Here is a 14,926-nt window from a genome sequence, read left to right as displayed (position 1 = left end):
TCCCTTTTGTTCTATGAATCATTTGTAACTCTGCCAACGCCATATGCCGTGGACCCTACAGTTGGCCTAACATGAACATTCAGCAGAGACTCAATTGCACTGAGGCACACATACTCTCTGTTCTCTATGTAATACTAAATGACTGTTTAACTGATATATATATATATATATATATATATATATATAGCACTACTGTGTATTATGCACTCTATAGCATAATAACGCTGGCCAACGTTTTAGATGCTGTACTTATATATGAATGGCAATGTGACTTGTCTTGACATGGCAACTCCTTACCCCTGTTTTAAAATGTTATAAAACAGATTCAAACAAATCAGTAATGTAAAAAAATAACAACATTGTGTATTGGTTATATTTTGCAGAGGTTACAGTTTTCACGTCGTAGCTTTATATTGTTCTAATCCTTAAGCCAAGGATGCCTATTATATATTTTAGTCTATACCCTCTAACAGCACATCCTAGATACTGAGTCAATGTAAAAAATAAATATAAGTCAAAGTGTGCGTGCTTTTAAACATGCCACACTGGTTTCACGTACATACATTCTCACATGATAACGGACATGATGAAAAAGTGTTATTCTTAAATAACAGGATATATCATATATTGCAATAAAATTACTGAAACAAGTCCGACAACAATTTCTGAGATATTGTGCGCCTCACTCTGCAGTATGTTCCATAAATTGAAGTCTTGAAACTCCACACACATCTTTGTACATTGACCCTTCAGGTAGAATCAACATGTTAATGTCTGCATAAAGGTATCATGAAAGCATGTGTTTATTCTTTGGGTATTGTTGTGCTTGTTAGAAATCTTGGGCTCCTATAGATTCTGCCAGAAGTAACCCGACCATTATATATTTTCTTTTTTACTTTACATCTCCACAGGATAAATATGTAAACATGGTGTGGGCATATGGTTATGATTTGCTGTTAACAATTATCCCACTTTTAAAGAACCATTAAATTACACTGTGTGGCTTCAGGCCACCAACTATATTAGCTTTATCTTGGGTGCGATTGTAGTTGACACTAGATGGGGTTCTTCTGTAACCTCCAACGTACATCTTTTCAGTCCAGGACAATTTGCCATATAGGCCTCCCGAACGCCCCTCGTCACCATACAGTTGCAATGGATCTCCTCCAGGCTCGGACACTGCACAGACAGCTCTATCAATGAGGAGTTTAGCTCGGCTGTCGAGATGGTCTGCAAAACAAGCTTCCTTAAAGTCTGATTATAATGTCTTGCGGCAAACCTGACCTGGTTTGCCATACAGTTTAGTGAGTTTAATTCTAAAGTGGAAACAGGGATATGTTTTTTTAGAATGTCTGGATTTTTCCACGCGGGTCTAGTGAAGGACAAAACCAGATCCACTAACAAAAAAGGATGACGAAGACTTAAAGCCTCCCAACGAGCTTCCGAAATGACAGGGATATACTTGTCCCATCGCTCACAGAATATATCTAACCGTGTGAGAGGCACTCTCTCGGGCTTCAGCAGTTCAATAAGAACATCATCAGACAAGCTGGCATAAAACAGACCCAACACAGATATTTTAGGGCAAACCCTGAGCACCTCTTTGATGGTTTCTGGTCTCACATTACAAACCAGAGTGCGGTTGTTGATGAACAAGCTACGAAGGTTTGGGTTTCCGATGGCGATCAGCATAACAAGTTCATCATCAAGAGTGATGGGCATTTTCCGAAAATCAATGTGATGAAGGTCAATTTGATTGTCTTGTCCACACACATTTCTTATGCTTTCCAAGAGGTCTTGTCCAGAGTAGAAATAAGGGTTTTCCCCCTTGCATATAATGATGAGACTCTCCAACCTGTCACTCTCCAGGGCCAAGCTGTCCAGGACATGCGCCACATTGTTTCGATTAAGTTCCACAGATTGATCAAACAAGATCGTCAGGTGCCTAATATGACCCAAAACTTGATACAGCAGGACATTGTCATCAACTGAGTCACAGCTGAAAGAGAGAAAATAATAAACTAATGAAGTAAACTCACCCACATCACAAATCACTACTCGTCTGCTGGATCTCTCTTTGAAGGGCATTTAAAGAGAGCGCTGCAGGCCTGAAAAACATAAGCTATTTCAACAGGTTGAGATAATTGTCAATTCTTTTATTTGTAGGTAAAGACTACTTTAAACAATTATAGTCTGGAGAGCATGCTAAATATTGACTATTTGAAAGCTTTATCCAGCGCTTTATAAGTGCAACTCCAGTCACTGACAAGTAATGTATTCAAAGTACAGCAGCCATACACTAATACATACGGCTGCACTTGGAAACTGCAATGCAACAGCACTCACAGCTGCCTTTATATATAACTGACGACTTTGCTTGTCCTCCTTGAAACAGTTCACAATCATAAAGTTAATCTGTGACCTAAAGGAAGGCAACATATTGATCATTTATTTAAAGTAAAACATTTCAGTCACTCTTTTTTCGACTAAAATACTTCCCGTCCCCGCCCTATGAAACTGGTTGTTTGTTTCCGATACAACCCGACAGGCACACTGGTGATGGGAGATGCTATCAAAATGAATACCTTGTAGGTTTGGTTTTTGCTATTTTATCATAAAGATGGCTTGTGCTAACTCTAACATGTTTAATTTAATTTGTATTTATTAAGGATTTTAAAATGTAATGTTAACATATGCAATAGCAATTCACTGTTTTATAACAACCAAGAGTCAAGATACAATTTACAAATGTAGGTCATATGTTGACCATATCGGCCAGACAAACTTATTTTAGAAAGTGACAGAAATGATCAAAGGGATCTGAATGTGCTGTATAATCCCTATGTTCTTTTATTCAAAGCGGTTGAAAAATGTCTCACACACACCATTGAAAAAATCTATTCTATTTCTATGAAGAAAAGTTACTCTTTCCAAAGTACCTTGCTACAATACTTTGGTGATTACTTCTCTGGAAAGTATTCCTGTAGTAAATTTGAATGCTCACTACAGTGGTTCCTCAGTTTTGTTGTAGCATTGTTTGCTTTGATTAGAAGGTAGAGAGAATGCTATTGTTCCTGTCAGAACTGTACAGTGAGTATCCCCCTAAGCTGGAGTTCCTCCAATAACTGGTCTCACCACTTTTTGCAGACCCCATGACTTGGAAACACTAATCATGACAGAACCTAATAACACCCATTCAGCAGAAGTGGAAAAGGCATCAGAACATGATTTAAGTGGCTGGTAGACCCACATGAGCACCTACTTCAGGTTGGTCAATAATGGAGGGCGAAGCTGAAGTCAGTACCTATCTCAACTTCAAAATGCCAGCTCCATAGGCTTGCAAAGGATGAGAGAACTTGCTCAGTCTTGGTTGGCTGAACTGATGCAAGCAGCATCCAGAGCCTCAGATTAGAAGTACATTTACAGAGATTTAAAGGAGCAGTTAATTCAACTTTAGTAGCAGAGTGTTAGATGGTGGTGAAGAATAAACAAGCAGATAAGAGAAGTCTTACGTTATATTATGTTGATAAAGTGTCTGACATAACAGACAATATAGAGACAAATCAGGAGGAGTAGTAGACCTTCTTTTCAAGAGCTTCCAAGCGGGCTCTCTCGAAATCAGAAAGAACCCTTGGAACTAAACCAGAAAAAAAACTTGGTTACAAGCTTGCAAACAAAGATGAACCATCAGCTAAAATCTACAGGAAGGATTCACAGACAACACTTGACTGACAGTCAGCCAATTCTGTAATAATCAGACATTCATTCGACCATTACTGAGGAGTCCATCCTGAGTTTGTTTGAGAAGAATAACACCCCTGATAGCCCAAGAGTTCTTAGGCATCTGGACAACAGTATTCCTTGGGTGAATTAGCTATATATAGTTCATCAGGAGTGATTCTGCACTCGATAGTCATGAACCTAGCAAGTCATCCCTGTCTGGAGGCAAAATTAATTTTTCCATCAGAGCCAGTGCCTTATGTGGCTATGAAAGTCAGTATGCAAGCTAACGTTTTTTCAGTTTATGCTGTTTAACCGTTTCTTATAAAATTTCAGGTCTCTTTCTTTAGGAAAGGAACTGCCAGCTCTTCCAGGATTAAGGGGAAGCCAAGTGTGTTTCTTATTGGTCACAGTGGTTGCTAGTCTAAGAAGTTGAGCAGTTGTTTTTCAGGCTCTCTTCTGTTTCAGCTAGATGGAATTTCCTGCTCCCAGAACGTGCATGAAAAATACAAGAATGCATTGGTCCATCAGCTGTTTGTGGTATGCAAATAATTCTGTCCTAAGCTGGTTGTGGTGGTTAAAACTTCTTTGAGTACAGGATGTGTTGTCTGCTTCTCCAGCTGGGGCAGATGGCTCCAACCTTGCTCTGACCACAACTGCCATTCCATAGACTAAGCTCCAACTCTGTCCTTTTAAGGTAGTGGTCGACTACATAACAAAGCCAAAGTTCATTCTCGGACCTGTCTAACTAACTTCACTGAATTACTGCGCCAAGTCGGAAGCAGACCTTTCAGACCATCCTCTGGAAAGTCATCCTGGACACATTCATTAATGACATCTGGGTACTGGAGATAGTCTGAACAGGCAGCAACACCATTCTTACAATCTCCAGGACAATCCAGAAATAATTTACAGTGGAAGAGCCAAATACCAAGCATTGTTGAATGAAGTACAGAAGTGCTACGAAAAAATGACATCATGAAAATCTATTTGACAGACAGTGGACATGGGAATTTGTAATTTCATTTTTGTTCTCAGTTGAGATCATTAGATTTGTAGTCCCTCAATCTTTCAAAATAGAACTAGCATAGAGAATACGGTGTCTACTATATCCATGCAACCTCAAGACAGCTGTCAATCTTAAAGTTGTGCACTCACATATCCAAATGTATCTGTATCTTGGGTTCAGAGGTTCTCAATCACAGAGAGTCAATATCAGTTTATGGTTCTGCTATTCGGGCAAGTATCTTGTCCGAGGAGCTTTCCGTCACTGGTTCATTACGTGGGCCGGTGGCAGAGTGGAGGGGCTGCGTACATCCACATTTGAACCACTTCATGTTTCAGCAGATTTATCTGGAAACACGGAGAATATGGCAGACTCCAAAGCAGTCTTGGTTTTAAATAGACAGAAAACACCGAGCACTCAGCCACACCAACAATTATAATGTACATGCGCTTGGATCTACTTGGACCGGAGACATTTATGTCTCTCTCTAGATTGCCATTTGAAGCTTCAGAGTCAGTTTTGTCCGTGTTGGAGATGAAACCAGTAATGGCGCAGCAATAGTTGACAGTTCAAGGAGAACTGTCCACATTTACTGATGTTGTTCTTAGGGCATGATTGCTTTTAAAGATTCTGGTTCAAAATCTACAGTCCAGTTGGAGGCCCGCATACCTCATATAGAAGACCCTCATTTCAGTTCTGGCGTTAATGAAAATCAATTTGGCCTGAAGGCTGAACTCCTCCTGAATGACAGAAGAAGCATCGTCGACGACCCTGTGTGCCCTTGATTTTGAAGACCAATCTAGGATGAAGGGCGGATGTGTTAACTTGGAATCCTGATCTACCTAGTGATTGTGGTTTCCAGTGCAAAAAGCCTGGTCATCGAATTGAACAGAGCTTGGAGCTATTTTTCAAAGTCTATGGATCTGTTCAGCAGTTTGATATAGGTAATTCCTTTGGTCTCATAGAATAAAGCCCTTTTATCAATTGTTTATCCTCTTCTTTCATGTCATGTGGAAGGATTTTGTTTCTTATGATCCCTCTGGATCCCTTGACTACCAAAGGTCCAAGGAAGTTGAAGCACGCAATTTTAGTGCTCCTGGAATAGCAGAGAATGACATGGTGCCCTTTACCAGTCATGAGCCACTGTGTCTTTCACCCTCGACTTCTCCAATTCGTCTCCCTCAATTGCATCTTCAGACGATGTGTCAGTTTTGACTAATGACCGAGAGGTTGAATGGGCAGCATCTTAGAACTGTATGTTGTAAAGGGAGATGTGTGGATATCCAGTACACATGGTGACAGTGGGCAGTGTTTTTTTCTTAGTGCACTTTCAAAAATGTGCTTCTCCATTTGCATCCCCTAAAATAGATTAGTAGTTTTAAGGAATGGGTTTCTGTTGCATCTTGCTGTGTCTTTTCTTCAGACCCTGTTAGCTGAAACTGATTTGATATTTGCAGCATTGGCACTCTCTCTACATTAACTGCTGGGTTGTCTGATGCGCGTGGATTTTTGGGATTCACTTTTGTTTTTACAGGCAGCACCATTTTGAGCATGTGGTAGGCATATCTTACAGCTAATATTGTGTTTCTTTGGCTGGTAAGCTAGGATCATTGTTTAATTTAAAGACATATATGTGCTTTTCTCTGATAAGGAAGTTCTGAGAGCAGGATTTTAGCCCTAAACTGATGCATCATCTCTTTATACAAATCAGTAAGTGGTGCTTTCAGTGTTTTTGTGTGAGCCAAAATGTACAGAAGATTTATTACTATATGATCTGGGGGGTTCTAAAGATATATATGTGTCGAACAAATGGCTGTTGTAAGTATACAGAAGGTTGATGTGTGATATTAGTACCTAAATATGAGGGGGTTAATAAAAAACACGCTTTAAGGGATAGCATGTTGCCTTCCTCCAGTCACAAGCTCACCTCATTGGTGAGGACTTTGCTAATGACGATAAGGACTCCTTGTATCAAAAATACCTAGTAAGAAGTCGATCATCATCTGTAATGCTCTGAACTTTATCACCAGGAAACCTCTCAGATGCTTATTAAAGATAGGCCAAAACACATTTAAAGAACAAAACGATTTGCCATCAATGTTTCTCCAATTTGTCTCATATTTGTGGGCTAAAGTGAACTAAGAGATACACAATAGCACTATCTACCCACCATTGAACCCACAAAACCTTATCTACAAAGTCTCATTTTCACCTGATCTCTGTAGAGTACCAAACGGAGTAATCAAACACAGCTGTTGCCCAGTCTACGCACACCTGGGTTACCGCATGTCGGTCTTTCAAAGACAAATGACTAAAGATCTGGCAGAGTATTTCCTGTGGGACACGCTTCCAAAGTCCGGCCATCAGAGTCCTTGCAGAACAATGGTAAATATGTTCTTTTAGAAGCCTTTACCCCCTGTTCAGAAACACAAATAGTTCAGTAAGGTGACCAGAAGACATCTTCATGATAATCTTAATTGTTTCTATATTTCAAATATTTCTGTGGTAGAGCTCATAGTGCCAGCACTAATTGGTTACCTTTGACGTGATAAGTATAGTCCTGCCCTATGTATTTTAAGGTAGGTTGTATGCAGTTGCCCTTAAGTCGCAAACATAGTGCTTGTAACAAAAAGTACACAAATTCCAACTTCGTTCTTGAAAATACTGTGAATGCCATTCCAATCTCAAAAGAAATACTCAATCTATGTTAATTCCTAGACAATTCCAATATGCACTTTAAAATTAAAAATACAATACTTAGGGCCCAATATAGCATTTAACGGTTATGTGCGGCCCACCAACATACATCTGTTTACCCTGTCCCCTTCCATGGAGGTCTGCTCGTCCGATTTAGAGTATGGTAGTTTGATAAAAAAACTCCATCAAAAATCTGGCGTTGCAGTCATTTTTTTTATTCCTCCATTGACAGAGCTATATTCCAAGCATGATAGACAAGGCAATCCAAGCCGTAACTCTGCCCACCGTGTTTAGAGATAGTTTTCAGTCGATGTAATCATGGCAGATGAACCGCCACACCTGAGGTGGGGGAAAAAGGTATAAATAGCCAAACAATGGCCAAAACTACCATTAGACCGACTCGAACAAGATGACCCTGCTTCTTCAAGCGCTGATCTCTATGTGGCACTGCCCAATGAATAGCAACGGAATCCCATACAAAATCGAAGGTACATTTTTCTACATTATTTTATGAAATATCCACAATTTTTAATGGAAATGATTGTAAATGCAACAGTTTAAAAAAAAAGTAAACAAATTGCAAGGCAGCCAATAATCCTGACTGGCCACATGTTTCATATTACACACCCATATAAAATAACCATCTACTTTATTTTTCAAACCCCTCACAACTGAATTAAGGTTATACAGTTACTTTTTTTTTTTATAAACTCAATTTTCACAATAAGAGATTCATTTATAAATACAATAAAATGTTTTCTAAAATTGTTAACAAAAAAAACCATTATTTAAAAAGTTCCTTCTAATTAGGAAAAACAGCACACACCCTTCAGACAATCTTATATAAAATTGTGTAATGAAAATAATAAAAACAAAATTAAAATCCTACAAGGGCAACCATATATATTTTCAAACAATGAATTATCTTTACTAGCTCCAAAAATCAGTGTCAATGATAGTCTATGGAAGCGTTAGACTGGGACATAAGCGTGACTTGAGGCCGATCGCGATGGAGCCCTTGTCGGATACACAAAGTAGACTGGTCCTGCTGAAGCTCTAGAACTTTTTCTGATTCTGAATAAAATGTTTAAGTGCCAACATAGAAAGGGACTTTGTAGTTTTTTCAAAGTTCCGGAGAGCTATGAGCGGAAGAAGCCTGAAAATCAATCCAATGCCATTCTCATTGGAGTGGTTGCATGAGTGTCGTTTGAGGTATTTCGAGAGGGCGGGAGCACACTGGGGGCTGCGGTGAGGGGCTCCCGGCCGGGTACCTCGACTGGGGTTGGCGATGCCAGTGTGGTTGGGCTTCCTCCATCCTTTGTCTGTGGGAATGCGACGCCGGTGCACTCCTCGCCCCTCTTCGTACCTGATCGCGTCCTCCTCTGCTGTACCCAATTTGCTGACCGCTTCCGTCCAGGCCGCCAGCCCTGCAGGAGCTCGCCAGTGCATTGTGATTCCTAGTTTCGCCAGAAGGAGGGCCGAGGACTCAAAGCACGTCTGGACTTTACATTGTTTCCGGCACCGGAATACTCCTAGCACGCAGGCCTCCCATGTGGCAATGAAATGTTGCGTTAGGGGCCTGAAAAACTGTGACTCTGGGTAGAAGAGCTGGAGTTGTGCCAGTGTTAGGTATGCTTGGTGCGGACTGTAGATTTGTATATTTTAAACCGCGAGTTTCGAGATCCTTTCTTTGGGTACTCTAGGGTGTGTTCCCATTGCTTGTTGTGTAGTGGCAGCTAAGCAGGGAATTGAGTTCCCGAAAAAACATGAGCGGGAGGAATGATCGGTAGATTTGCAAAGTGACAGGAGACAGGGTACTATGACCATCTTGGCTAGGGCTAGTCTCCAGAAGGGGGTCAAACGTACGGTCTTTCAGAAACCAACTATGGCTTGTATGCCTGCCAGTACCTTGCAGTGGTTGCCCTTGTAAAAGTCATTAGGAGAGTGATAGAGTAACTCCTATATAACGAGGGGCCCGCTCGCTCCAGGTGAGCCTGGCGTGTCCGACGTTTATCTCTCATGGGGGAAGGTCGGGGCTCGGGGGATGAATAGTGGATTCTGCCCAGTTGACTCTTAAACCCGGCTGCGGCCGCAAAATCTGCGAGCGTGGCTCAAAGAAGTTCAATGTTCATTGTGATGTCCCGTACGTATAGCAACAGGTCATCTGCATACAGGGAGACACTGTGGGTAATGCCCACTAATGGGATACCTCAGTCTTTGCCCACCCCTCGGAGAGAAACCGCCAGTGTTCCATTGCCAAGACAAAAAGTATGGGGGGGGGGGGCATCCCTGATGCGTGTCACTAGGAAGGAGGCTGAGATATAGCGGCCGAGGCGTATCAGGGATGTGAGCTTCGTATACAGCAGCCTTGTGTATGCCAGAAGTGTGGGACCCACTCCCATGAGCCGGAGCACGGCAAAGAGAAACGGCCATGTCAGGGTATCAAAGGCCTTCTCCACGTCCATGAGCAGGCAAACAGAGTGGGGAAATCAACCCTGTGCCTGATCCTGGACGAGGAACAGTTGACGGACGTTTTGGGAGGTATTCCTGCCCGGAACAAACCCATAATGTGGGGAGGACCTGGCCATATCGGTCTGCTAGGATCTTGCAGAGGACCTTGCAATCTGCTGACATTAATGCAATCAGTCGATAAGAGGTCAATAGTGTAGGGTCTGAAGCCGGCTTTAAGAACGATACCAGAAGAGATCAGGCAGTGAGCCCGGGAGTTCCCCACCTTTTAGCACCGCCCTGTCCATGTCCTCCAACTAAGGCGCCAGCAGAGTGGAGAACGTGCTGTAGTATTCTAATGGTAGGCCATCTAGACCCGGGGCTTTGTTACATGCGAGGGCTTGGAGCCCGTGTTTCACATCCGTTGATGTGATCTTCGCATCAAGGGAGGTCCAGTCAGACGGAGTGATTTGGGGTACGGCTAAGGTGGCACGAAATCGATCTGCGAGTCCCGAACAGTCATGCCCTAGAGCCCTGTATACTCCGGTGCAATAATCATAGAAGATCTGCAGGATGTCCGCCTGCGTGCCGGTCGAGATACCCGAAGGGGCGACTATTTCTGTGATTGGTCGCACGTCCATGTCCTGGTGGACAAGCCAGGCTTGCAGTGCTCCAGTCCGGTCTCCTTCCTGATGTGTCCTGGCCGCGTACGCAGTAAAGTTTAATCTTCGCAGATCTGCTCAAGGCTTCTGCATACGCGGTCTTTGCCTCTGCGACCTGAGTCGTGGATGCCGTGCAGGCATCCGCCGCCTCGGTCAGGGCTGCTAGTTTGCTCTCTGTCGCTTCTATCTGTTCTAGTGTCACGCGGATCCCTGCTATCTGTCGGATGTATGCCCCCTAAAGACGACTTTTGAAGGCGTCCCATTCTAGCATCCTGGAGGATGCCGTATGGGCATTCTCTGAGAAGTAGCCCAGAATGCTATTTTCTTGTTCATGGTGAAACACTGGGTCTTCGAGGCAATCATGCGGTAGCCGCCAAGTGGGGACCGGGGGCAGGGGAGGCCACCATCCGAGGGTTATGAGATGCATGTCATGATCATATATGACCCGGCCCGGGTCGTTTGCAGGCTGAATCAGGGTGATAACTGTTGGCAAGAACAGGAATCGGTTGAGACGCACCCGTAGATTTTGGGGGATGGAGTGGGAGGGATAAATTTGGTCGCCGGATATCGACTTCTCCAGGCTTCTAGGAGTGACCAGTGATTTACCCAGGTACGGTATCGTTCCGTCTGCATGCTAGCCAAGGATTTGGGGAAGGGGGTGAGATCTATCCATGGATAGATCCAGCACACCTTTGCAACCCCCCCTAGAATCCATGGTGATGTTGTGAACTGGGCTAGGACGCACAACAGGGAGTCCCAAAATTTCCCCTGCTCAGTGTTAGGTGTGTAGAAGCGCCTATTAGTATCGGTTGGCCATCTAGGAGCCCCTCTAGGAGTGCATTCCGTCCCTCTATGTCTACCACCCTATGGGTTTCCTGAAACGGGACCCCGAGCCTGAGGCAGATCATTGCCCCTCATGCATATGCGGAGTATGTGGTCGCCCAGAAGGTGCCTCGCCAGCGCCTACGCAGTCGGTGTAGTTCTCCGGAGGTGAGGTTAAATGCGTTTCTTGTAGAGTGCTACCTGCGCTTCTTGACGTTTGATGTAAGAGTGAGCGGCATAGCCTTTGCACACTGTGTGCATTCCTCTGACATTCAGAGTGATGAAACAAGTATCTGCTGTGGGGATCATGATGAGGTATTGGTGGTGATGGAGGGGGGGCAGTGAAGGAGGTGCCGTGTAGATGTCGCCCATGCCCCGGTAATAGGCGGTGATTATAGTCAATGGCACCCACCCACAGTGTGCATCTGATCAGGGTGTAGGGCAGGAACCAGGGAAGGGACAAAAACTGTGATTGGACATGATCTCAATACTGGGGACCTACTGCAACAGGCAGTACGTCCAAACCAAACATGGTGCAAGCACTCTAGTGTACTATGGGGGCTACACGTATGTGTGTGGCCCATGGGGAACCAGGATGTCCGCTGGGACCTAAAGCCGCAGGGGGCTGTGTTACTAGGTGTCTCATTGTGGAATGGGTCTTGTATAGCCGACTAGGAATGAGAATAAAGATAGAGGAAGAAAGCCAATGTCATTGCCAGTGTACCTCAGATGAGTGTGCCTGCTGTTTGAGGGGTCACCAGTGGTGGGGTCACTGATTCTGCTTGTGTCACTGGGGTCCTCTTCGGACGTGAAGATATGGAGGCCTCTTTCACCATCTGAGATCACTGAGGAGGGACCCAGGTCCGCTGCTGCCTGTAAGACCCTCCTGCGTTCTGTGATGATTTGTTCTAGATTTTTGGATCCTGTGATGGAGCCATGGGGCTGAGACTTGGAGCGCTGCTGGATTTTCTTTCCACAGTGACGTCTGTTAGGAAGTTCTCATGCTCGCGCATTTCTTATTGGCTTCGGGTTTGTTGTCCTGAATATGAAGTTCAATCCAGTTGTACGCCTCGTTGGGTCTGTGAAGAAGGTGGTGATCCCCCCTCTTGTATTATCTTGAGGCGTGCTGGGAAGAGCATTGGAGTACTGTATCCAGCTTTATCTCCAGGAAGGATGTTCGTCGGCATTGCACTGTTCGGGAATAGTCGGAAAGAGCATGACATGTCTATCCTCTACACAAATGGGCCCATTTTGCCAGCAGCACACAGTACAGCATCTCTATCCCTGGAAATGGAGGAGCTTCACCAGCAGTGGCCAGGGAAGGAACCGCGGGGGCAGACCTGCGCCGGGACACAATGCACTCTCTCCACGGAGAAGGTTGTTTGTTCTGAAGCCGGTGTGAATGCTTTGGGCCAGTTCTCCACGTAGCTGACGGGGTCCGACCCTTCTGCCTCCTCCGGCAGGCTCAGCACCTGGATATTGCTCCTCCAGGATCGCCCCTCCAAATCAGCCGCTTGCCCCTCCAACAATAAGATCCGTGTCTGGAGTTCTCGCAGGGTCTCTTGCTGTGTTTTAGCTAGTGGTTACAGAGTAGAAAGGGCTTTCTCTCCGTCCGCGACCTTGTCTGCCAGCTTGCGGTGGTCATCTCTTAGAAGATTGAGGTCTGTGGTTAGGGCTCCGAAACTGTCTTCCATGGTGACCCTGGAGTGTTCAATTATGGCTAACACCCTATCCAATTGAGAGGGTGGTCAAGGCCTCTGAGTCCGCGTGTTATTCATTGGTAACGGGCAGTGGCGGCTGGTGAGGCGTAAACGTTGTGGAAGAGAGTTACGTCACGATTGAGCGAAGCAAGGCTTCAACCGACATAAGTGGGGGTTGGCTAGTTTCCCTCAAGGAAATTTGTTAAAAAAAGGAGTAGGCAAATAGTGCATTTGAAACCAAATTTCAGAAAGCATTAAGGTAAATATCATGTACAGCTATTTTGTATGGAATACAGGCTCCTTCACTTGGACACTTTGTGTGATCCTGTACCTCAGTATACTTATCTGTACATATAGGTAGCACCTAGAAAACTGAGTATTTGCATTTGCTCACTTTGTTCACATTGCCATATGTGACTCAATGGCTGCTTACCCAATGTCGTTATGATTTCAACTTAGCTAGCAGCACAAGATGGGGAACAAGTACAGTTCTAAGAAAAGCTAAAACCCACTCTACATATATATTTTAAAGAATTTGTAACAATAAGTAATGTTCCAGACAAATCTAAAAGTGTTAAATCGTCCTCAAACTGTGGGTTCAAGAGAAGAGCCCTAAATTGTGTCCACACACCAAAAGAAAATCCTTAAAATGTACACACCACCAATGTTTTGCAGCCATTTTACAGGTACTCAAATCAGTCAGGGCACTCAGAGTGGTTCAAGCCACTCTTACGTGACCCACCCACCCTCTCTCCCCCAACCAGGCATATCCTCCCGCCCGCCCCCAACCAGTCATAGCACTACATTCTGCTTTCTCGCAGCAGAAAATAAAATGGTATTTAAAATACCATTTTATTTTCTGCTTCTTGTGCTGCGAGAAAGCAGTGGGGCGGCGCTCTAATGCCCTAATGGAGTAGCTGCCCCTGGTAACGGGGGGAAGAGTTTCGCATTGAGGTCGAAGCCTTTGACTCACATTTCAGCACAGTCTACCCATGGTTTGTGGGGAACAAAGGGGAAAATTTTAACCTGTGCTCTACTGCGTTAGCTGGTGCGCTCACTGGTGTGGGCTAGCACACGTCTGTCGGCCTCTTGGTTCCTGGGGAACCAGCATGCATGCTAATTACTGTCAAAGGGACGATGGGATGGGCGAGTTTCCCCTCTGGTGCGTCTCTGGGCAAGGTTGGGAGTAACCATCTCTTGTGGGTCCGTGTGATCTGGTTGAGTGCGCCTAGTCATGAACGGCGGTGTTTCGCCATCTGGCGCGCAATGGCTGCAGTGTCCTCACACAATATTGAGGTTCTGATTCTGACTGTTGCTGTGGAAGGTATCTTAGAGATCGTTTTGCCTTGATGATGGGTTGGGCCTCGGGGGAGCCGGATAGTCCAGGGAGATAGCAGGGTCCCAGTTATTGCACAGAGGTCTTCTGAGAGCCCGAAACCAGGTGAGGGGTCACATTTGCGTCCAAGCTCACCTGCGTGACACAGTGCCGGAGGGGGGAAACCAGTGTCTTATGCTACATTCTTTACTGGGTCGCCTCTCCCACGGCAGCCCCACCCGGCCAGAGGGAACTCCTCTGTTATTTTGTTTGAGGGGGGGCCAGACCTCCAGGCTCCTCGTCAGTATCAGTTGTTTATTTGGCTCGTGCCACTCTGTGAGGGGGGAGAGGGTCGTACCCTCCCAGCACACCCCGCCTGCTTTGCGCCTCGGTGGTGGTGCCGACCTAGAGCCTAGGGTGTTTGCACGTGTGCATTCGGGCTACTCGTCCTAACGTTGCTGATGTTTCGGAGTGCAAAGGGGGGGATGTAAGAAAGTCTCAGGTCTTGGCCCCCCCCCCCTTCACGGCCCCGCACCTTCACACTATACTCTGGGGG

General features: G+C 44.8%; 2 protein-coding genes across 5 annotated transcripts in view; both read right to left on the bottom strand.

Annotated features, from left to right (window-relative positions):
* Positions 1-14,926, bottom strand: part of FBXL8 (F-box and leucine rich repeat protein 8) — a 149,311-nt gene that overhangs the window by 116,851 nt on the left and 17,534 nt on the right. The window contains exon 1 of one of the 3 annotated variants that reach the window (XM_085638641.1): positions 6,939-7,069. The exons of 1 other annotated variant lie outside the window; for it this stretch is intronic. The gene's annotated coding sequence lies outside the window, so the exon portion shown is untranslated. Of the gene's footprint in view, positions 1-2,039; positions 2,085-6,938; positions 7,070-14,926 lie in introns of those variants that run through there. One more of the 3 variants, XM_085638638.1, reaches the window with a different exon arrangement.
* Positions 346-14,926, bottom strand: part of LOC146776230 (F-box/LRR-repeat protein 8-like) — a 32,123-nt gene continuing 17,542 nt past the window's right edge. For both annotated transcript variants that reach the window (XM_085638642.1, XM_085638643.1), the window contains exons 2-3: positions 6,939-7,142; positions 346-1,999 (exon numbers count right to left, since the gene is read on the bottom strand). In XM_085638642.1, coding sequence (XP_085494768.1) covers positions 1,018-1,999; positions 6,939-7,090 — 1,134 coding nt within the window. In that variant the 5' untranslated portion in view covers positions 7,091-7,142 and the 3' untranslated portion in view covers positions 346-1,017. The remainder of the gene's footprint in view (positions 2,000-6,938; positions 7,143-14,926) is intronic.

Source organism: Triturus cristatus, chromosome 12 (genome assembly GCF_964204655.1).
Source record: "Triturus cristatus chromosome 12, aTriCri1.1, whole genome shotgun sequence".
NCBI lineage: Eukaryota > Metazoa > Chordata > Amphibia > Caudata > Salamandridae > Triturus > Triturus cristatus.
Note: the sequence above shows the minus strand (reverse complement) of the source record. Positions and strands in the feature narration are given on the sequence as shown.